This window comes from Ranitomeya imitator, chromosome 6 (genome assembly GCF_032444005.1).
Source record: "Ranitomeya imitator isolate aRanImi1 chromosome 6, aRanImi1.pri, whole genome shotgun sequence".
NCBI classification, from domain to species: Eukaryota; Metazoa; Chordata; class Amphibia; order Anura; family Dendrobatidae; genus Ranitomeya; species Ranitomeya imitator.
In genome coordinates, this window is record NC_091287.1 from 211322341 (window position 1) to 211342084 (window position 19744).

The 19744-nt window shown below is 52.6% G+C and overlaps 1 protein-coding gene across 4 annotated transcripts in view; it reads right to left on the reverse strand.

The window, feature by feature from the left end:
- CTNND2 (catenin delta 2) overlaps positions 1–19744 on the reverse strand; it is a 2169946-nt gene that overhangs the window by 1905679 nt on the left and 244523 nt on the right. For all 4 annotated transcript variants that reach the window (XM_069730454.1, XM_069730453.1, XM_069730452.1 and 1 more), the window contains exon 4: positions 10067–10101. In XM_069730454.1, coding sequence (XP_069586555.1) covers positions 10067–10101 — 35 coding nt within the window. The remainder of the gene's footprint in view (positions 1–10066; positions 10102–19744) is intronic.

The window sequence follows — 19744 nt, forward strand, 5'->3', positions numbered from 1 at the left end:
CGCTTATTCATTTCTGTAATGAGCGGTCCCACGTGACCGCTGAAGAGAGGAAGAAACTGCAGCGCCGAAGCCCGTGGGACGGCAGGGACAGCGCGAGGATCGCTGGGACTAGGTAAGTATGCCTCAGCGCCCTCAGCTCCTCACCTGCCGACCCCACCGCTACCGTGACTCGAGTATAAGCCGAGGGGGGCACTTTCAGCCCAAAAATTTGGGCTGAAAATCTCGGCTTATACTCGAGTATATACGGTATTTGGTATTGCCGCATTCAGAATCGCCCCATTTATCAATAAAAAAAGATTAACCTGATCACTAAACGGCGTAGCGAGAAAAAAAGTCAAAACGCCAAAATTACATTTCTTTGGTCGCCGCAACATTGCATTAAAATGAAATAACGGGCGATCGAAAGATTGTATCTGCATAAATTGGTATAATTAAAAACATCAGCTCGGCATGCAAAAAATAAGCCCTTACCCAGCCCAGGATCACAAAAAATAGAGACTCTAGGGGTATCAGAAAATGGCGCTTTTTTAACAAACTTTGGAATTATATTCCACCACTTAGATAAAAAAGAACCTACAGATGTTTGATGTCTACGAACTCTTAATGACCTGGAGAATCAAAATGGAAGGTTCGTTTTAGCATTTAGAAAACCTAGTAAAAAGGCCAAACAAAAAACAAGTGTGGGATTGCACTTTTTTTGCAACTTCACCACACTTGAATTTTTTTTTCCTGTTTTCTAGTGCAAGACATGGTAATAACAATGGTGTAATTCAAAAGTAGAACTCGTCTTGCAAAAAACAAGCCCTCACATAGCTATATTGACGGAAATTTTAAAAAGTTATGGCTCTGGGAACAAGGGGAGCAAAAAAAGAAAACGCAAAACTGAGAAAAGTTCTGGGGGTTAAGGGGTCAATGAACCTAATCATTTTGATTAGTATAGTTAAACAATTCCGATGCCAATTCACTTGGTTGATCCGAAGTCAGGAACATGTTTCATAAATGACCTGCTCCTGATATGGGATGGACATAGGGAATTGTCTTCGGGATTTTTTAATTATATTAATCAAAATTACATGAACTTGAAATTTACATCCCATATCCAAGAAAGACATAATATTTTTTTGGATATAACTCATAATTTAGTAGAAGAGGGCATATTTTCCCCCTTTAGAAAAGATAGTGCCACTAATTCCACTCAGTAGGCTACATGGTGTCATTCAATACACATTATACAAAAAATCCCAGTTGGGGTACTACTTAGATCTAAAATAAATTCAACATTCAATTCTCAATACGAATAAGAGGCAAATAAAGTGAATGTTCAGCTGAAAGAGCGAAAACAACCTAGCTGGATACTTACAAGAGCTAAGGACATGCAGAATAAAACTTGTGATTATGTTAGTAAAAAAAAAAAAATGAACAACAATCAACTTATTTTGACTTAGGCCGGGATCACACATGCGAGAAACACATCCGTGTCTCGCATGTGAAATCCAAGCACTGGCGCCGGCACTCCAGAGCGAAGCGTGCGGCTCCATGTGTTGCTATGCGGCCGCACGCTCCGCTCCACAGTGCCGGAGCCAGAGCTTGGATTTCACATGCGAGACACGGACGTGTTTCTCGCATGTGTGATCCCGGCCTAATAGTCCGCAATTTAGGCTAGGTGCACACAATGCGGATTTGCTGCGGATCCGCAGCGGATTTTTCCGCGCAGAAACGCTGCAGATCCGCACTGTGATGTACAGTACAATGAAAATCAATGGGATAAAAAAAATAGCTGTGCAGATGGTGCGGAAAAATCAGTGCGGAATTGCTGCGTATTTCAAAGAAGTGCATGTCATTTCTTTTGTACGGATCTGCAGCGTTTCTGCACCCCTCCATGTTAAAAATCCACAGTGGCAAAAACCGCAGAAAATCCGCATCAATTCCGCATAAAAAAACACACAAAATCCGCATAAAAACCGTGGCAAATCCGCAGCTTCGGATGCTACCAGGAGATGCGGATTTTGTGCAGAAAATTCTGCACCACTTTTCCTACATGTGCACATAGCCTAACAGCTATTAGTATTCAGTAATTTTATTAATCAGCACATCTTTATACTGCTTCAGGATATTAAAACAAATTTTATCTCGTGAGATTTGTAGCTAAAAAAGCACCAAAAAGCGACATTCTTTCACCATGTCTATATTTAAATAAAACCATGTCTTTTGATGGCATGACTATCAACTAAGGGATCTCTTAAGTGTGGACACACGATATGTACTGTACTTGCTGTAAATGTATGAACAACAAAAACATCTTCAGTTCTTCACTACAAATATGGTATACAATATTAATACTTACATTAACTGTAATACAACTAATGTACTGTAATTTATCTTATCACATGCACTGCGTGAAATCTGCAATATGTCAGATGCAAAATACCTTTCTGATTCGGTGAATAAGTTATTGTTTAACCCTTTTCTGACCTCGGACGGGATAGTACGTCCAAGGTCAGATCCCCTGCTTTGATGTGGGCTCCGGCGGTGAGCCCTCATCAAAGCCAGGACATGTCAGCTGTTCTGTACAGCTGACATGTACCTGCAATAGCGGCCGGTGGAATCGAGATTTACCCGCTGCTATTAACTAGTAAAATGCCGTTGTCAAACTCTGACAGTGGCATTTAACTATCACTTCCAGCCATCCGGAATGCGTCGGCATGACAACCAGAGGTCTCCTTGAGACCTCTATGGTTGTTGATGCCGGATTGCTGTGTGCGCCACCCTGTGGTCGGTGCTCATATCAATGCAATAAATCTACTACATAGGAGCGATCTGAGCTTCGCTCCTATGTAGCAGAGCCGATCAAGTTGTGCCAATTTCTAGCCTCCCATGGAGGCTATTGAAGAAGGGCAAAAGTAAAAAATAATGTTTTAAAAAAATAAAAAAAAAGTTTAAATCACCCCCCTTTCGCCCCATTCAAAATAAAACAATAAAAAAAATCAAAAATACACCTATTTGGTTTCGCCGCGTTCAGAATCGCCAGATCTATCAATAAAAAAAAGGATTAACCTGATCGATAAACGGCATAGTGAGAAAAAAGTTTGAAACGCCAGAATTACATTTTTTTCGTCGCCGCGACATTGCATTAAAATGCAATAATGGGCGATCAAAAGAACGTGTCTGCACCAAAATGATATTGTTAAAAATGTCAGCTTGGCGCACAAAAAATAAGCCCTCACCCGACCCCAGATCACGAAAAATGGAGACGCTATGGGTATCGGAAAATTGTGCAATTCTTTTTTTAAGCAAAGTTTGGAATTTTTTTCACCACTTAGGTAAAAAAAAAACCTAGACATGTTTGGTGTCTATGAACTCGTAATGACCTGGAGAATCAAAGTAGCAGTTCAGTTTTAGCATTTAGTAAACCTAGCAAAAAAGCCAAACAAAAAACAAGTGTGGGATTGCACTTTTTTTACAATTTCACCACACTTCGAATTTTTTTCCCATTTTCTAGTATATGACATGCTAAAACCAATGATGTCGTTCAAAAGTACAGCTCGTCCCACAAAAAATAAGCCCTCACAAGGCCATATTGACGGAAAAATAAAAAAGTTATGGCTCTAGTTAGGAGGGGAGCGGTAAACGAAAACAAAAATACCCTGGGTCATGAAGGGGATAAATGTTTGTCAGCCTCTACACACTTTGTGAAGCAACATATTGGTAATGTCTCCACATTTCAAGTGATCGGTAGAGAAGATAAAACAACCGATCAGAGGAGGCAATTATAAACAAAAGTTAATCAATCAAGAAATGTGGTGGCTATACATATTATACACTAAATCTCCATCAGGGATAACTATTAGACAAGATTTAATATATCATTATGAATTATGTCCTTAGAGCGTGATATAATTTTTCTTTAATTTTAATTCCCTTAAAATCATTGACAACACGAGAAGTAAATGAAGTGTTAAGGCTAAAAAATCCCTTTATTGATACAAAATTTATATAAAATCAATCACATTAATTAAACAAGACAAACAAACGGGTAAGGCCGGCGTCACACTCAGCGTAAGACAATACGGTCCGTATATTACGGCCGTAATACGCTGAAAAGTCCCCAAAATAGTGGTCCGTAGCTCCTCCGTAGGCAGGGTGTATCAGCGTATTTTGCGCATGGCATCCTCCGTTTGTAATCCGTATGGCATCCGTACTGCGATTTTTTCTCGCAGACTTGCAAAACCGACATACGGCTATACAAGGGATCCATGTGTAAAAAAAAAACAAAACATATATACTGTCTATATACAGTTAGGGCCAGAAATATTTGGACAGTGACACAATTTTCGCGAGTTGGGCTCTGCATGCCACCACATTGGATTTGAAATGAAACCTCTACAACAGAATTCAAGTGCAGATTGTAACGTTTAATTTGAAGGGTTGAACAAAAATATCTGATAGAAAATGTAGGAATTGTACACATTTCTTTACAAACACTCCACATTTTAGGAGGTCAAAAGTAATTGGACAAATAAACATAACCCAAACAAAATATTTTTATTTTCAATATTTTGTTGCAAATCCTTTGGAGGCAATCACTGCCTTAAGTCTGGAACCCATGGACATCACCAAACGCTGGGTTTCCTCCTTCTTAATGCTTTGCCAGGCCTTTACAGCCGCAGCCTTCAGGTCTTGCTTGTTTGTGGGTCTTTCCGTCTTAAGTCTGGATTTGAGCAAGTGAAATGCATGCTCAATTGGGTTTAGATCTGGAGATTGACTTGGCCATTGCAGAATGTTCCACTTTTTGGCACTCATGAACTCCTGGGTAGCTTTGGCTGTAAGCTTGGGGTCATTGTCCATCTGTACTATCAAGCGCCGTCCAATCAACTTTGCAGCATTTGGCTGAATCTGGGCTGAAAGTATATCCCGGTACACTTCAGAATTCATCCGGCTACTCTTGTCTGCTCTTATGTCATCAATAAACACAAGTGACCCAGTGCCATTGAAAGCCATGCATGCCCATGCCATCACGTTGCCTCCACCATGTTTTACAGAGGATGTGGTGTGCCTTGGATCATGTGCCGTTCCCTTTCTTCTCCAAACTTTTTTCTTCCCATCATTCTGGTACAGGTTGATCTTTGTCTCATCTGTCCATAGAATACTTTTCCAGAACTGAGCTGGCTTCTTGAGGTGTTTTTCTGCAAATTTAACTCTGGCCTGTCTATTTTTGGTATTGATGAATGGTTTGCATCTAGATGTGAACCCTTTGTATTTACTGTCATGGAGTCTCCTCTTTACTGTTGACTTAGAGACAGATACACCTACTTCACTGAGAGTGTTCTGGACTTCAGTTGATGTTGTGAACGGGTTCTTCTTCACCAAATTAAGTATGCGGCGATCATCCACCACTGTTGTCATCCATGGACGCCCAGGCCTTTTTGAGTTCCCAAGCTCACCAGTCAATTCCTTTTTTCTCAGAATGTACCCAACTGTTGATTTTGCTACTCCAAGCATGTCTGCTATCTCTCTGATGGATTTTTTCTTTTTTTTCAGCCTCAGGATGTTCTGCTTCACCTAAATTGAGAGTTCCTTTGACCGCATGTTGTCTGCTCACAGCAACAGCTTCCAAATGCAAAACCACACACCTGGAATCCACCCCTGACCTTTTAACTACTTCATTGATTACAGGTTAACGAGGGAGACGCCTTCAGAGTTAATTGCAGCCCTTAGAGTCCATTGTCCAATTACTTTTGGTCCCTTGAAAAAGAGGACGCTATGCATTACAGAGCTATGATTCCTAAACCCTTTCTCCGATTTGGATGTGGAAACTATCATATTGCAGCTGGGAGTGTGCACTTTCAGCCCATATTATATATATAATTGTATTTCTGAACATGTTTTTGTAAACAGCTAAAATAACAAAACTTGTGTCACTGTCCAAATATTTCTGGCCCTAACTGTATATATATATATATATATATATATATATATGTATATATATATATATATATATATATATATATATATATATATATATATATGTCAGTGAGACACATATACAGTGGGGCAAAAAAGTATTTAGTCAGTCAGCAATAGTGCAAGTTCCACCACTTAAAAAGATGAGAGGCGTCTGTAATTTACATCATAGGTAGACCTCAACTATGGGAGACAAACTGAGAAAAAAAAATCCAGAAAATCACATTGTCTGTTTTTTTAACATTTTATTTGCATATTATGGTGGAAAATAAGTATTTGGTCAGAAACAGAATTCCATCTCAATACTTTGTAATATATCCTTTGTTGGCAATGACAGAGGTCAAATGTTTTCTGTAAGTCTTCACAAGGTTGCCACACACTGTTGTTGGTATGTTGGCCCATTCCTCCATGCAGATCTCCTCTAGAGCAGTGATGTTTTTGGCTTTTCGCTTGGCAACACGGACTTTCAACTCCCTCCAAAGGTTTTCTATAGGGTTGAGATCTGGAGACTGGCTAGGCCACTCCAGGACCTTGAAATGCTTCTTACGAAGCCACTCCTTCGTTGCCCTGGCGGTGTGCTTTGGATCATTGTCATGTTGAAAGACCCAGCCACGTTTCATCTTCAATGCCCTTGCTGATGGAAGGAGGTTTGCACTCAAAATCTCACGATACATGGCCCCATTCATTCTTTCATGTACCCGGATCAGTTGTAGTGGCCCCTTTGCAGAGAAACAGCCCCAAAGCATGATGTTTCCACCACCATGCTTTACAGTAGGTATGGTGTTTGATGGATGCAACTCAGTATTCTTTTTCCTCCAAACACGACAAGTTGTGTTTCTACCAAACAGTTCCAGTTTGGTTTCATCAGACCATAGGACATTCTCCCAAAACTCCTCTGGATCATCCAAATGCTCTCTAGCATCAGACGGGCCCGGACATGTACTGGCTTAAGCAGTGGGACACGTCTGGCACTGCAGGATCTGAGTCCATGGTGGCGTAGTGTGTTACTTATGGTAGGCCTTGTTACATTGGTCCCAGCTCTCTGCAGTTCATTCACTAGGTCCCCCCGCGTGGTTCTGGGATTTTTGCTCACCGTTCTTGTGATCATTCTGACCCCACGGGGTGGGATTTTGTGTGGAGCCCCAGATCGAGGTAGATTATCAGTGGTCTTGTATGTCTTCCATTTTCTAATTATTGCTCCCACTGTTGATTTTTTCACTCCAAGCTGGTTGGCTATTGCAGATTCAGTCTTCCCAGCCTGGTGCAGGGCTACAATTTTGTTTCTGGTGTCCTTTGACAGCTCTTTGGTCTTCACCATAGTGGAATTTGGAGTCAGACTGTTTGAGGGTGTGCACAGGTGTCTTTTTATACTGATAACAAGTTTAAACAGGTGCCATTACTACAGGTAATGAGTGGAGGAAAGAGGAGACTCTTAAAGAAGAAGTTACAGGTCTGTGAGAGCCAGAAATCTTGATTGTTTGTTTCTGACCAAATACTTATTTTCCACCATAATATGCAAATAAATTGTTAAAAAAACAGACAATGTGATTTTCTGGATTTTTTTTCTCAGTTTATCTCCCATAGTTGAGGTCTACCTATGATGTAAATTACAGACGCCTCTCATCTTTTTAAGTGGTGGAACTTGCACTATTGCTGACTGACTAAATACTTTTTTGCCCCACTGTATGTATATATATTATTACTTCATACTGCGCTAGATAGCTTTAAAGCCGGTAATTCAATTGCCGGCTTTTGCTATGTCCTTCCTAAACCCGACATGATATGAGACATGGTTTACATACAGTAAACCATCTCATATCACCATTTTTTTTGCATATTCCACAATATTAATGTTAGTAGTGTGTGTGTGCAAAATTTGGGCTCTGTAGCTATTAAAATAAAGGGTTAAATGGCGGAAAAAATTGGCGTGGGCTCCCGCGCAATTTTCTCCGCCAGAGTGGTAAAGCCAGTGACTGAGGGCAGATATTAATAGCCTGGAGAGGGTCCATGGTCATTGGCCCCCCCCTGGCTAAAAACACCTGCCCCCAGCCACCCCAGAAAAGGCACATCTGGAAGATGCGCCTATTCTGGCACTTGGCCACTCTCTTCCCACTCCCGTGTAGCGGTGGGATATGGGGTAATGAAGGGTTAATGCCACCTTGCTATTGTAAGGTGACATTAAGCCAAATTAATAATGGAGAGGCTTCAATTATGACACCTATCCATTATTAATCCAATACTAGTAAAGGGTTAAAAAAAACACACACATCATTAAAAATTATTTTATGGAAATAAAAACAAAGGTTGTTGTAATAATTTATTCTACGCTCAATCCTTCTGAAGACCCTTGCTCTGTAACAAAGTAAAAATAATAAACCAACAATATACATACCTTCCGAAGATCTGTAAGGTCCCACGATGTAAATCCATCTGAAGGGGTTAAAACATTTTGCAGCCAGGAGCTCTGCTAATGCAGCGGTGCTCTTGGCTGCAAAACTCCGGGGAATGAATGGAAACTAGGTCAATGACCTATATTTACCTTCATTTGCAGTGAGGCGCCCACTGCTGGTTGTTCCTGGAGCGTGGGAACTTTCCTAGAAAGCTCCCAGGCTCGAGTTCATATGAGGACAACCAGCAGTACTGTATATGTCCCCAATCCAGGTATACATGGTCCCCTCATCCCCATCCTGTTATGCATGGCCCCCTCATCCCTATCCTGGTATGCATGGCCGCCTCATGCCTATCTTGGTCTACATGGCACCCATTCCTATCCTGGCATGCATGACCTCCTCCTCACTATCCTGGTATGCATGGCCTCCTCATCTCTATCCTGGTTTGCATAACCCCTTCATCCATATCCTGGTATGCATGGCCCCATCAGAAAAACATTAAAAAAAACATTCTACTTACCTTCCCTGCGCTCCCTCGCAGTGCCCTGTTCTGATGCCAGTAGCTTATTTATGCTTGTAAGCTGCGCATGGCAGTGACATCATGCATTGCTTAAAAGTGGAGGACAGCAACCGGAATACTCACTGCTACCCACACAGGGACTATGGTTGTGTGGAGCACTAAATATTCTTTGAACCTTAATAGCGGTCACACTGTTAGCTGCAGCTGCCAAGCTCTCATGTATGCCCACCTCTTAAAAGAATGAATATTCACTGTTCTCCACTCCCATGGTCATGGAGAGCAGTGAATATTCATTCTCTTTAATTGTGGGCAGGATTGGGCTGCAGGAAGCCGGCAGCTTCGACTACTGTGCCCACTATTAAAGATCAATGAATTTTCACTGCTCTTCATGCCTTTGAGAGTGGAGAGCAGGGAATATTAATTCCCTTAAGAAGCAGGCACACCCCAGAGCCCAGAAGTTGCAAGAAAGCCAGCGGCCGTGGCTAACAACATGTCCACTATTAAAGAGAAATATTCACTTCTCTCTACTCCAGGCATGGAGAGCAATGAATATTCATTTTTCTTTAGCAGTGGGCACATGCGTTAGCCACAGCTGCTGGCTCCTGCCACTGTGACCCTCTGTTCACAGTCAGAGCAGGTACATCCGGACTATAAGACGCACCCCCCAATTTCCTCCAAATTTTTGCCTCTTATAGTCTGAAAAATATGGTACATACAGATGATTTGCTAATTATGTGACTTCTGAAGGCAATTGGTCACTCCGGATTTTATTTAGGGGTATCAGACTATAGGAAGCTGAATACAAATGGACATCACAATTTTCAGATTTCTATTTGTAAAATAATTAGAAAACTATATAACATTTTCTTTACACTTCATAAATACTACTTTGTGTTGGTATATTACATAAAATCCCAATAAAATACATTTAAGTTTGTCAGTGTAACATGAAAAAATGTGGAAATGTTCACAGGTTATGAATACGTTAAGGCTTTGTACATATCTTCTTGTACTGGCTACCAGAAATACAAAATGTCCAAAAGAAAAGAAAAAAAAACACAAAAACCTGGAAGATAAAAGGTTAATTTAAGTTGTTTGACATGTTTTTGACCGAAAATAATATCTAACAGTAACAATACATTCCCACACTCAATACCAGGTTTTAAAACTATGTAATAAAAATTAAATTGTTCACCTTGTGTTTGCCATCGAAACTGATCCTCCGTTGAACTGAAAGAAAGAAAATATGCTTATTGTGCTGTATTTTGCTTAGATGATGACGCAAAGTTAGAGAATATTCGATATTCAGTTCTTGACAAAACATGTTATTTAATTAATTCAAAAGTCAGAGTTAACTTTGTTTTAAAAAGAAGAATGCAGTCTGTTCATATCTAGGTCTTCATTGATTGTTATATAACAAGAGGTTTTTACTGTGTGTGTAATTAGGCAAATTGATGTTTACAGAGTTTAAGAGCTGATGTCAGCTTTGGGAAAAGGTATCATTTCCTAAAAATGTAGAAAACACTACAAAAATGTTGGTTTGGTCACAAAGACAAAAAGGGGTCAGATTTACTCATATTCTACTCGTCTTGCTCTGCTGAGTATTTTGGGCATTTTTAAAACTACCATAAGGTTCTACAGATGTGGATCTTTTTATGTATTGTCTTACAAAGGTAAGTAAAAAAAGGGTAAATATTTTATTTATATTAATTAAAAGAACAAAAAAAAAATCATCCTTGAAAGAGTAGGGCCGGCCTCACACTCAGCGTATAAAAATACGGTCCGTTATTTACGGCCGTAATACGCAGAAAAGTCCCCAAAATAGTGATCCGTATGTCATCCGTAAGCAGGGTGTGTCAGCGTATTTTGCGCATGGCATCCTCCATATGTAATTTGTGTAAAAACCCGGCAAATGAATGGAAAATATATATATATCTATATATATCTATAATATAACGGTGGGAGCGTCACTCTGTCTGATGCCTTTATAGACGCAGCCGAACTTAATTATCCCCCCCCTAATATACCGGCCGTGGGGGCTCCACCCCCCTCCCACCCTCCTGTATGCGGTCACGTGGGGCCGCCGATTACAGTACTGAATATGCGGCTCCGCCCCTTTGGGAGGCGGAGCCGCATATTCATGATTTTAATCGGCGGCCCCACGTGACCGCATACAGGAGAGGCTGCGGCCAGAAGAGGACGCTGCGGCGAGGGATCCGGAAGCTAGGTGAGTATTTTAATCACAGCAGGGGGGGGGGTGCACATGGGGGGGCGCACCGGGGGTAGGGGAGGACCTGGATCTGCATTTTAAACAGTAATATTCATATGTTCCCTGCAGCAAACGCTGCTGCAGGGAACATATGAATCGCGGCTTCAGCACCAGTGGGGGGGACAGCGCTTAATGTAGCGCTGTCTCCTGCACAGCACACGGACTGCAAACGGACAATGTCCGTGTGCGGTACGTGTTTTACACGTCCAGCACAGCCGCCCCCAGCACAGCCACAGCCACGCACAGCCGCCCCAGCATAGCCACGCACAGCAGCCCCAGCACAGCCACGCACAGCCACCCCAGCACAGCCACAGCCATGCACAGCTGCCCCCAGCACAGCCACGCACAGCCGCCCCAGCACAGCCACGCACAGCCACCCCAGCAGAGCCACAGCCACGCACAGCCGCCCCCAGCACAGCCACGCACAGCCTCCCCAGCACAGCCGCCCCCAGCACAGCCACGCACAGCCGCCCCAGCACAGCCACGCACATCCACCCCAGCACAGCCACAGCCACGCACAGCCGCCCCCAGCACAGCCACGCACAGCCGCCCCAGCACAGCCACGGACAGCCACCCCAGCACAGCCACAGCCACGCACAGCCGCCCCAGCACAGCCACGCACAGCCGCCCCAGCACAGCCACGCACAGCCACCCCAGCACAGCCACAGCCACGCACAGCCGCCCCCAGCACAGCCATGCACAGCCACCCCAGCACAGCCACAGCCACGCACAGCCGCCCCCAGCACAGCCACGCACAGCCGTCCCAGCAGAGCCACGCACAGCCACCCCAGCACAGCCACAGCCACGCACACCTGCCCCCAGCACAGCCACAGCCACGCACAGCCGCCCCCAGCACAGCCACCCCAGCACAGCCACGCACAGCCGCCCCCAGCAGCCACGCACAGCCGCCCCAGCACAGCCACGCACAGCCGCCCCAGCACAGCCACAGCCACGCACAGCCGCCCCCAGCACAGCCGCCCCCAGCACAGCCACAGCCACGCACAGCTGCCCCAAGCACAGCCACCCCAGCACAGCCACAGCTACAGCCACGCAGAGTCGCCCCAGCACAGCCACGCACAGCCGCCCCCAGCACAGCCACAGCCACACAGCCGCCCCCAGCACAGCCACGCACAGCCGCCCCCAGCACAGCCACAGCCACGCACAGCCTCCCCCAGCACAGCCGCCCCCAGCACAGCCACAGCCACGCACAGCTGCCCCCAGCACAGCCACAGCCACGCACAGCCGCCCCCAGCACAGCCACCCCAGCACAGCCACGCACAGCCGCCCCCAGCACAGCCACAGCCACGCACAGCCACAGCCACGCACAGCCGCCCCGAGCACAGCCACCCCAGCACAGCCACGCACAGTCACCCCAGCACAGCCACAGCCACGCACAGCTGCCCCCAGCACAGCCACAGCCACGCACAACCGCCCCCAGCACAGCCACCCCAGCACAGCCACGCACAGCCGCCCCAGCACAGCCACAGCCACGCACAGCCACCCCAGCACAGCCACATCCACGCACAGCCGCCTCCAGCACAGCCACAGCCACGCACAGCCGCCCCCAGCACAGCCGCCCCCAGCACAGCCACAGCCACGCACAGCCGCCCCAGCACAGCCACGCACAGCCACCCCAGCACAGCCACAGCCACGCACAGCCACCCCAGCAAAGCCACAGCCACGCACAGCCACCCCAGCACAGCCACAGCCACGCACAGCCGCCCCCAGCACAGCCACGCACAGCCACCCCAGCACAGCCACAGCCATGCACAGCTGCCCCCAGTACAGCCGCCCCCAGCACAGCCACAGCCACGCACAGCCGCCCCCAGCACAGCCACCCCAGCACAGCCACAGCTACAGCCACGCAGCCGCCCCAGCACAGCCACGCACAGCCGCCCCCAGCACAGCCACAGCCACACAGCCGCCCCCAGCACAGCCACGCACAGCCGCCCCCAGCACAGCCACAGCCAAGCACAGCCGCCCCCAGCACAGCCGCCCCCAGCACAGCTGCCTCCAGCACAGCCACAGCCACGCACAGCCGCCCCAGCACAGCCATGCACAGCCACCCCAGCACAGCCACGCACAGCCGCCCCCGCCACAGCCACGCACAGCCGCCTCCAGCACAGCAACAGCCACACACAGCCGCCCCCAGCACAGCCACAGCCACGCACAGCCACAGCCACGCACAGCCGCCCCCAGCACAGCCACCCCAGCACAGCCACGCACAGTCACCCCAGCACAGCCACAGCCATGCACAGCTGCCCCCAGCACAGCCACAGCCACGCACAACCGCCCCCAGCACAGCCACCCCAGCACAGCCACGCACAGCCGCCCCAGCACAGCCACAGCCACGCACAGCCACCCCAGCAAAGCCACAGCCACGCACAGCCACCCCAGCACAGCCACAGCCACGCACAGCCGCCCCCAGCACTGCCACGCACAGCCACGCACAGCCACCCCAGCACAGCCACAGCCATGCACAGCCGCCCCCAGTACAGCCGCCCCCAGCACAGCCACAGCCACGCACAGCCGCCCCCAGCACAGCCACCCCAGCACAGCCACAGCTACAGCCACGCAGCCGCCCCAGCACAGCCACGCACAGCCGCCCCCAGCACAGCCACAGCCACACAGCCGCCCCCAGCACAGCCACGCACAGCCGCCCCCAGCACAGCCACAGCCACGCACAGCCGCCCCCAGCACAGCCGCCCCCAGCACAGCCGCCTCCAGCACAGCCACAGCCACGCACAGCCACCCCAGCACAGCCATGCACAGCCACCCCAGCACAGCCACGCACAGCCGCCCCCGCCACAGCCACGCACAGCCGCCCCCAGCACAGCCGCCCCCAGCACAGCCGCCTCCAGCACAGCAACAGCCACACACAGCCGCCCCCAGCACAGCCACAGCCACGCACAGCCACCCCCAGCACAGCCGCCCCCAGCACAGCCACGCACAGCCGCCCCCAGCACAGCCGCCTCCAGCACAGCCCCAGCCACGCATAGCCACCCCCAGCACAGCCACAGCCACGCACAGCTGCCCCCAGCACAGCCACAGCCACACACAGCCGCCCCCAGCACAGCCACCCCAGCACTGCCACGCACAGCCGCCCCCAGCACAGCCACAGCCACGCACAGCCGCAGCCACTCACAGCCGCCCCCAGCACAGCCACCCCAGCACAGCCACGCACAGCCACCCCAGCACAGCCACAGCCACGCACAGCTGCCCCCAGCACAGCCACAGCCACGCACAACCGCCCCCAGCACAGCCACCCCAGCACAGCCACGCACAGCCGCCCCAGCACAGCCACGCACAGCCACCCCAGCTTAGCCACAGCCATGCACAGCCACCCCAGCACAGCCACAGCCACGCACAGCCGCCCCCAGCACAGCCACAGCCACGCACAGCCGCCCCCAGCACAGCCGCCCCCAGCACAGCCACAGCCACGCACAGCCGCCCCAGCACAGCCACGCACAGCCACCCCAGCACAGCCACAGCCACGCACAGCCACCCCAGCACAGCCACAGCCACGCACAGCCACCCCAGCACAGCCACAGCCACGCACAGCCGCCCCCAGCACAGCCACCTCAGCACAGCCACAGCTACAGCCATGCACAGCCGCCCCAGCACAGCCACGCACAGCCGCCCCCAGCACAGCCACGCACAGCCGCCCCCAGCACAGCCACGCACAGCCGCCCCCAGCACAGCCGCCTCCAGCAAAGCCACACCCACGCACAGCCGCCCCAGCACAGCCACGCACAGCCACCCCAGCACAGCCACGCACAGCCGCCCCCAGCACAGCCACAGCCACGCACAGCCGCCCCCAGCACAGCCGCCCCCAGCACAGCCGCCTCCAGCACAGCAACAGCCACGCACAGCCGCCCCCAGCACAGCCACAGCCACGCACAGCCGCCCCCAGCACAGCCACAGCCACGCAGAGCCGCCTCCAGCACAGCCACGCACAGCCGCTCCCAGCACAGCCGCCTCCAGCACAGCCACAGCCACGCACAGCCGCCCCCAGCACAGCCACAGCCACGCACAGCTGCCCCCAGCACAGCCACAGCCACACACAGCCGCCCCCAGCACAGCCACCCCAGCACTGCCACGCACAGCCGCCCCCAGCACAGCCACAGCCACGCACAGCCGCAGCCACGCACAGCCGCCCCCAGCAGAGCCACCCCAGCACAGCCACGCACAGCCACCCCAGCACAGCCACAGCCACGCACAGCTGCCCCCAGCACAGCCACAGCCATGCACAACCGCCCCCAGCACAGCCACCCCAGCACAGCCACGCACAGCCGCCCCAGCACAGCCACGCACAGCCACCCCAGCTTAGCCACAGCCACGCACAGCCACCCCAGCACAGCCAAAGCCATGCACAGCCGCCCCCAGCACAGCCACAGCCACGCACAGCCGCCCCCAGCACAGCCGCCCCCAGCACAGCCACAGCCACGCACAGCCGCCCCAGCACAGCCACACACAGCCACCCCAGCACAGCCACAGCCACGCACAGCCACCCCAGCACAGCCACAGCCACGCACAGCCACCCCAGCACAGCCACAGCCACGCACAGCCGCCCCCAGCACAGCCGCCCCCAGCACAGCCACAGCCACGCACAGCCGCCCCCAGCACAGCCACCCCAGCACAGCCACAGCTACAGCCACGCACTGCTGCCCCAGCACAGCCACGCACAGCCGCCCCCAGCACAGCCACAGCCACACAGCCGCCCCCAGCACAGCCACGCACAGCCGCCCCCAGCACAGCCACAGCCACGCGCAACCGCCCCCAGCACAGCCGCCTCCAGCACAGCCACACCCACGCACAGCCGCCCTAGCACAGCCACGCACAGCCACCCCAGCACAGCCACGCACAGCCGCCCCCAGCACAGCCACAGCCACGCACAGCCGCCCCCAGCACAGCCGCCCCCAGCACAGCTGCCTCCAGCACAGCAACAGCCACGCACAGCCGCCCCCAGCACAGCCACAGCCACGCACAGCCGCCCCCAGCACAGCCACAGCCACGCAGAGCCGCCTCCAGCACAGCCACGCACAGCCGCTCCCAGCACAGCCGCCTCCAGCACAGCCACGCACAGCCGCCCCCAGCAAAGCCACAGCCACGCACAGCCGCCGCCAGCACAGCCACAGCCATGCACAGCGGCCCCCAGCACAGCCACGCACAGCCACAGCCACGCACAGCCGCCCCAGCACAGCCACAGCCACGCACAGCCGCCCCCAGCACAGCCACGCACCGCCGCCCCCAGCACAGCCACAGCCACGCACAGCCGCCCCCAGCACAGCCACGCACAGCCGCCCCCAGCACAGCCACGCACAGCCGCCCCCAGCACAGCCACACACAGCCGCCCCCAGCACAGCCAGAGCCACGCACAGCCGCCCCCAGCACAGTCACGCACAGCCGCCCCAGCACAGCCACGCATAGCTGCCCCCAGCATAGCCATGCACAGCCGCCCCCAGCACAGCCACAGCCACCCCCCAGCACAGTCACGCACAGCCGCCCCCCAGCACAGCCACAGCCACGCACAGCCGCCCTCAGCACAGCCACGCATAGCCGCCCCCAGCACAGCCACGCACAGCCACCCCCAGCACAGCCACGTACAGCCGCCCCCAGCACAGCCACGCACAGCCGCCCCCAGCACAGCCACAGCCACGCACAGCCGCCTCCAGCACAGCCACGCACAGCCGCCCCCAGCACAGCCACGCACAGCCGCCCCCAGTACAGCCACGCACAGCCGCCCCTGCCACGCACAGCCGCCCCAGCACAGCCACGCACAGCCGCCCACAGCCCCCAGCACAGCCACGCACAACCGCCCCCAGCACAGCCACGCACAGCCGACCCCAGCACAGCCACGCACAGCCGCCCCCAGCACAGCCACGCACAGCCGCACCCAGCACAGCCAAGCACAGCCACCCCCAGCACAGCCACGTACAGCCGCCCCCAGCACAGCCGCCCTCAGCACAGCCACAGCCATGCACAGCCGCCCTCAGCACAGCCACGCACAGCCGCCCCCAGCACAGCCGCCCCCAGCACAGCTGCCCCCAGCACAGCCACACACAGCGGCCCCAGCATAGCCATGCACAGCCGCCCCCAGCACAGCCACAGCCACCCCCCAGCACAGTCACGCACAGCCGCCCCCCAGCACAGCCACAGCCACGCACAGCCGCCCTCAGCACAGCCACGCATAGCCGCCCCCAGCACAGCCACGCACAGCCACCCCCAGCACAGCCACGCACAGCCGCCCCCAGCACAGCCACGCACAGCCGCCCCCAGCACAGCCACAGCCACGCACAGCCGCCTCCAGCACAGCCACGCACAGCCGCCCCCAGCACAGCCACGCACAGCCGCCCCCAGTACAGCCACAGCCACGCACAGCCGCCCTCAGCACAGCCACGCATAGCCGCCCCCAGCACAGCCACGCACAGCCACCCCCAGCACAGCCACGCACAGCCGCCCCCAGCACAGCCACGCACAGCCGCCCCCAGCACAGCCACAGCCACGCACAGCCGCCTCCAGCACAGCCACGCACAGCCGCCCCCAGCACAGCCACGCACAGCCGCCCCCAGTACAGCCACGCACAGCCGCCCCTGCCACGCACAGCCGCCCCAGCACAGCCACGCACAGCCGCCCACAGCCCCCAGCACAGCCACGCACAACCGCCCCCAGCACAGCCACGCACAGCCGACCCCAGCACAGCCACGCACAGCCGCCCCCAGCACAGCCAAGCACAGCCGCACCCAGCACAGCCAAGCACAGCCACCCCCAGCACAGCCACATACAGCCGCCCCCAGCATAGCCACGCACAGCCGCCCCCAGCACAGCCGCCCCCAGCACAGCCACGCACAGCAGCCCCCAGCACAGCCACGCACAGCCGCCCCATGCACAGCCACGCACAGCCGCCCCATGCACAGCCACACACAGCCTCCCCAGCACAGCCACACACAGCACTCCCAACACAGTCACGCACAGCCGCCCCCAGCACAGCCACACACAGCGCCCCCAGCACAGCTGCCCCCAGCACTGCCACGCACAGCCGCCCCCAGCACAGCCACGCACAGCCGCCCCCAGCAGAGCCACCCGCACTCGGGCAGTAGAGCCGGAGAGAGAAAGATGGGAGCAACATATGGCAGAATGGAAACAGGAACAGGCAGAATGGGTGCAACACATTACAACAGAATGGGGGCACAGGATGGCAACAGCACATGACAGAATGGTTGCGCACCATGGGAGCAGCACATGACAGAATGGGGGTGCACGATGGGAGCAGCATATGACAGAATGGGGGCGCACACATGACAGGATGGGGGTGCAGGATGGGAGCACATGACAGGATGGGGGTGCAGGATGGGAGCACATGACAGGATGAGGGTGCAGAATGGGAGCACATGACAGGATGAGGGTGCAGGATGGGAGCACATGACAGGATGGGGACGCAGGATGGGAGCACATGACAGGATGGGGACGCAGGATGGGAGCATATGACAGGATGGGGACGCAGGATGGAGCAGCACATGACAGGATGGGGGTGCAGAATGGGAGCAGCCCATGACAGAATGGGGGCGCAGGATGGGAGCAGCACATGACAGGATGGGGGTTCAGGATGGGAACAGCCCATGACAGAATGGGGGCGCAGGATGGGAGCAGCACATGACAGAATGGGGGTGCAGGATGGGAACAGCACATGACAGGACGGGGGCGCAGGATGGAGCAGCACATGACAGGATGGGGACGCAGGATGGGAGCAGCACATGTCAGGATGGGGACGCAGGATGGTGCAGCACATGACAGGATGGAGACCATATACTAATATAAATGCTCACCACCCGGGCATAGAACGGGTTCAATAGCTAGTATATATATATATATATATATATATATATATATATATATATATATATATATATATATACCCCTATACTATGTGTAGACATTTATCTTGGCTATTCTATTCTAACCTGTCAGTGTGATTTTACTGTACACCGCACTGAATTGCCGGCTTTTCTATAGAACACCGCTGCGTATTTCTCGCAAGTCACACTGTTGGTCCGTGTGTAATCCGTATTTTTCTTGCACCCATAGACTTTCATTGGCGTATTTTTTGCGCAATACGGTGACAAACGCACCATGCTGCGATTTTCTACGGCCGTAGAAGACCGTATAATACGGATCAGTAAAATACGGCAGATAGGAGCTGGGCCATAGAGAATCATTGTACCATGTGCAATCCGTATTTTCTGCACCTCTCATACGTTCGTAAAACTCGCTAGTATGAGGCCGGCCTAATACATCTACCACTAGGTCAGGGTGGATATACTACATGTGCAGCCGATGCAGCTGAACTGGGGCCCAGACATGGATGGGGGCCTCTGCAGGGCGACTAAGGCCGGGGTCACACTAGAGAGGAATACGGACATATGAGAGGTGCAAAAACAACGCATTGCACAAGGACCAATGTTTCTCAATGGGATGTGTGTGTGTGTGTGTATATATATATACATATATATATATATATATATATATATTTATATACTAGATTGTAGCCTGATTCTAACGCATCGGGTATTCTAGAATATGCATGTCCACGTAATATATTGCACA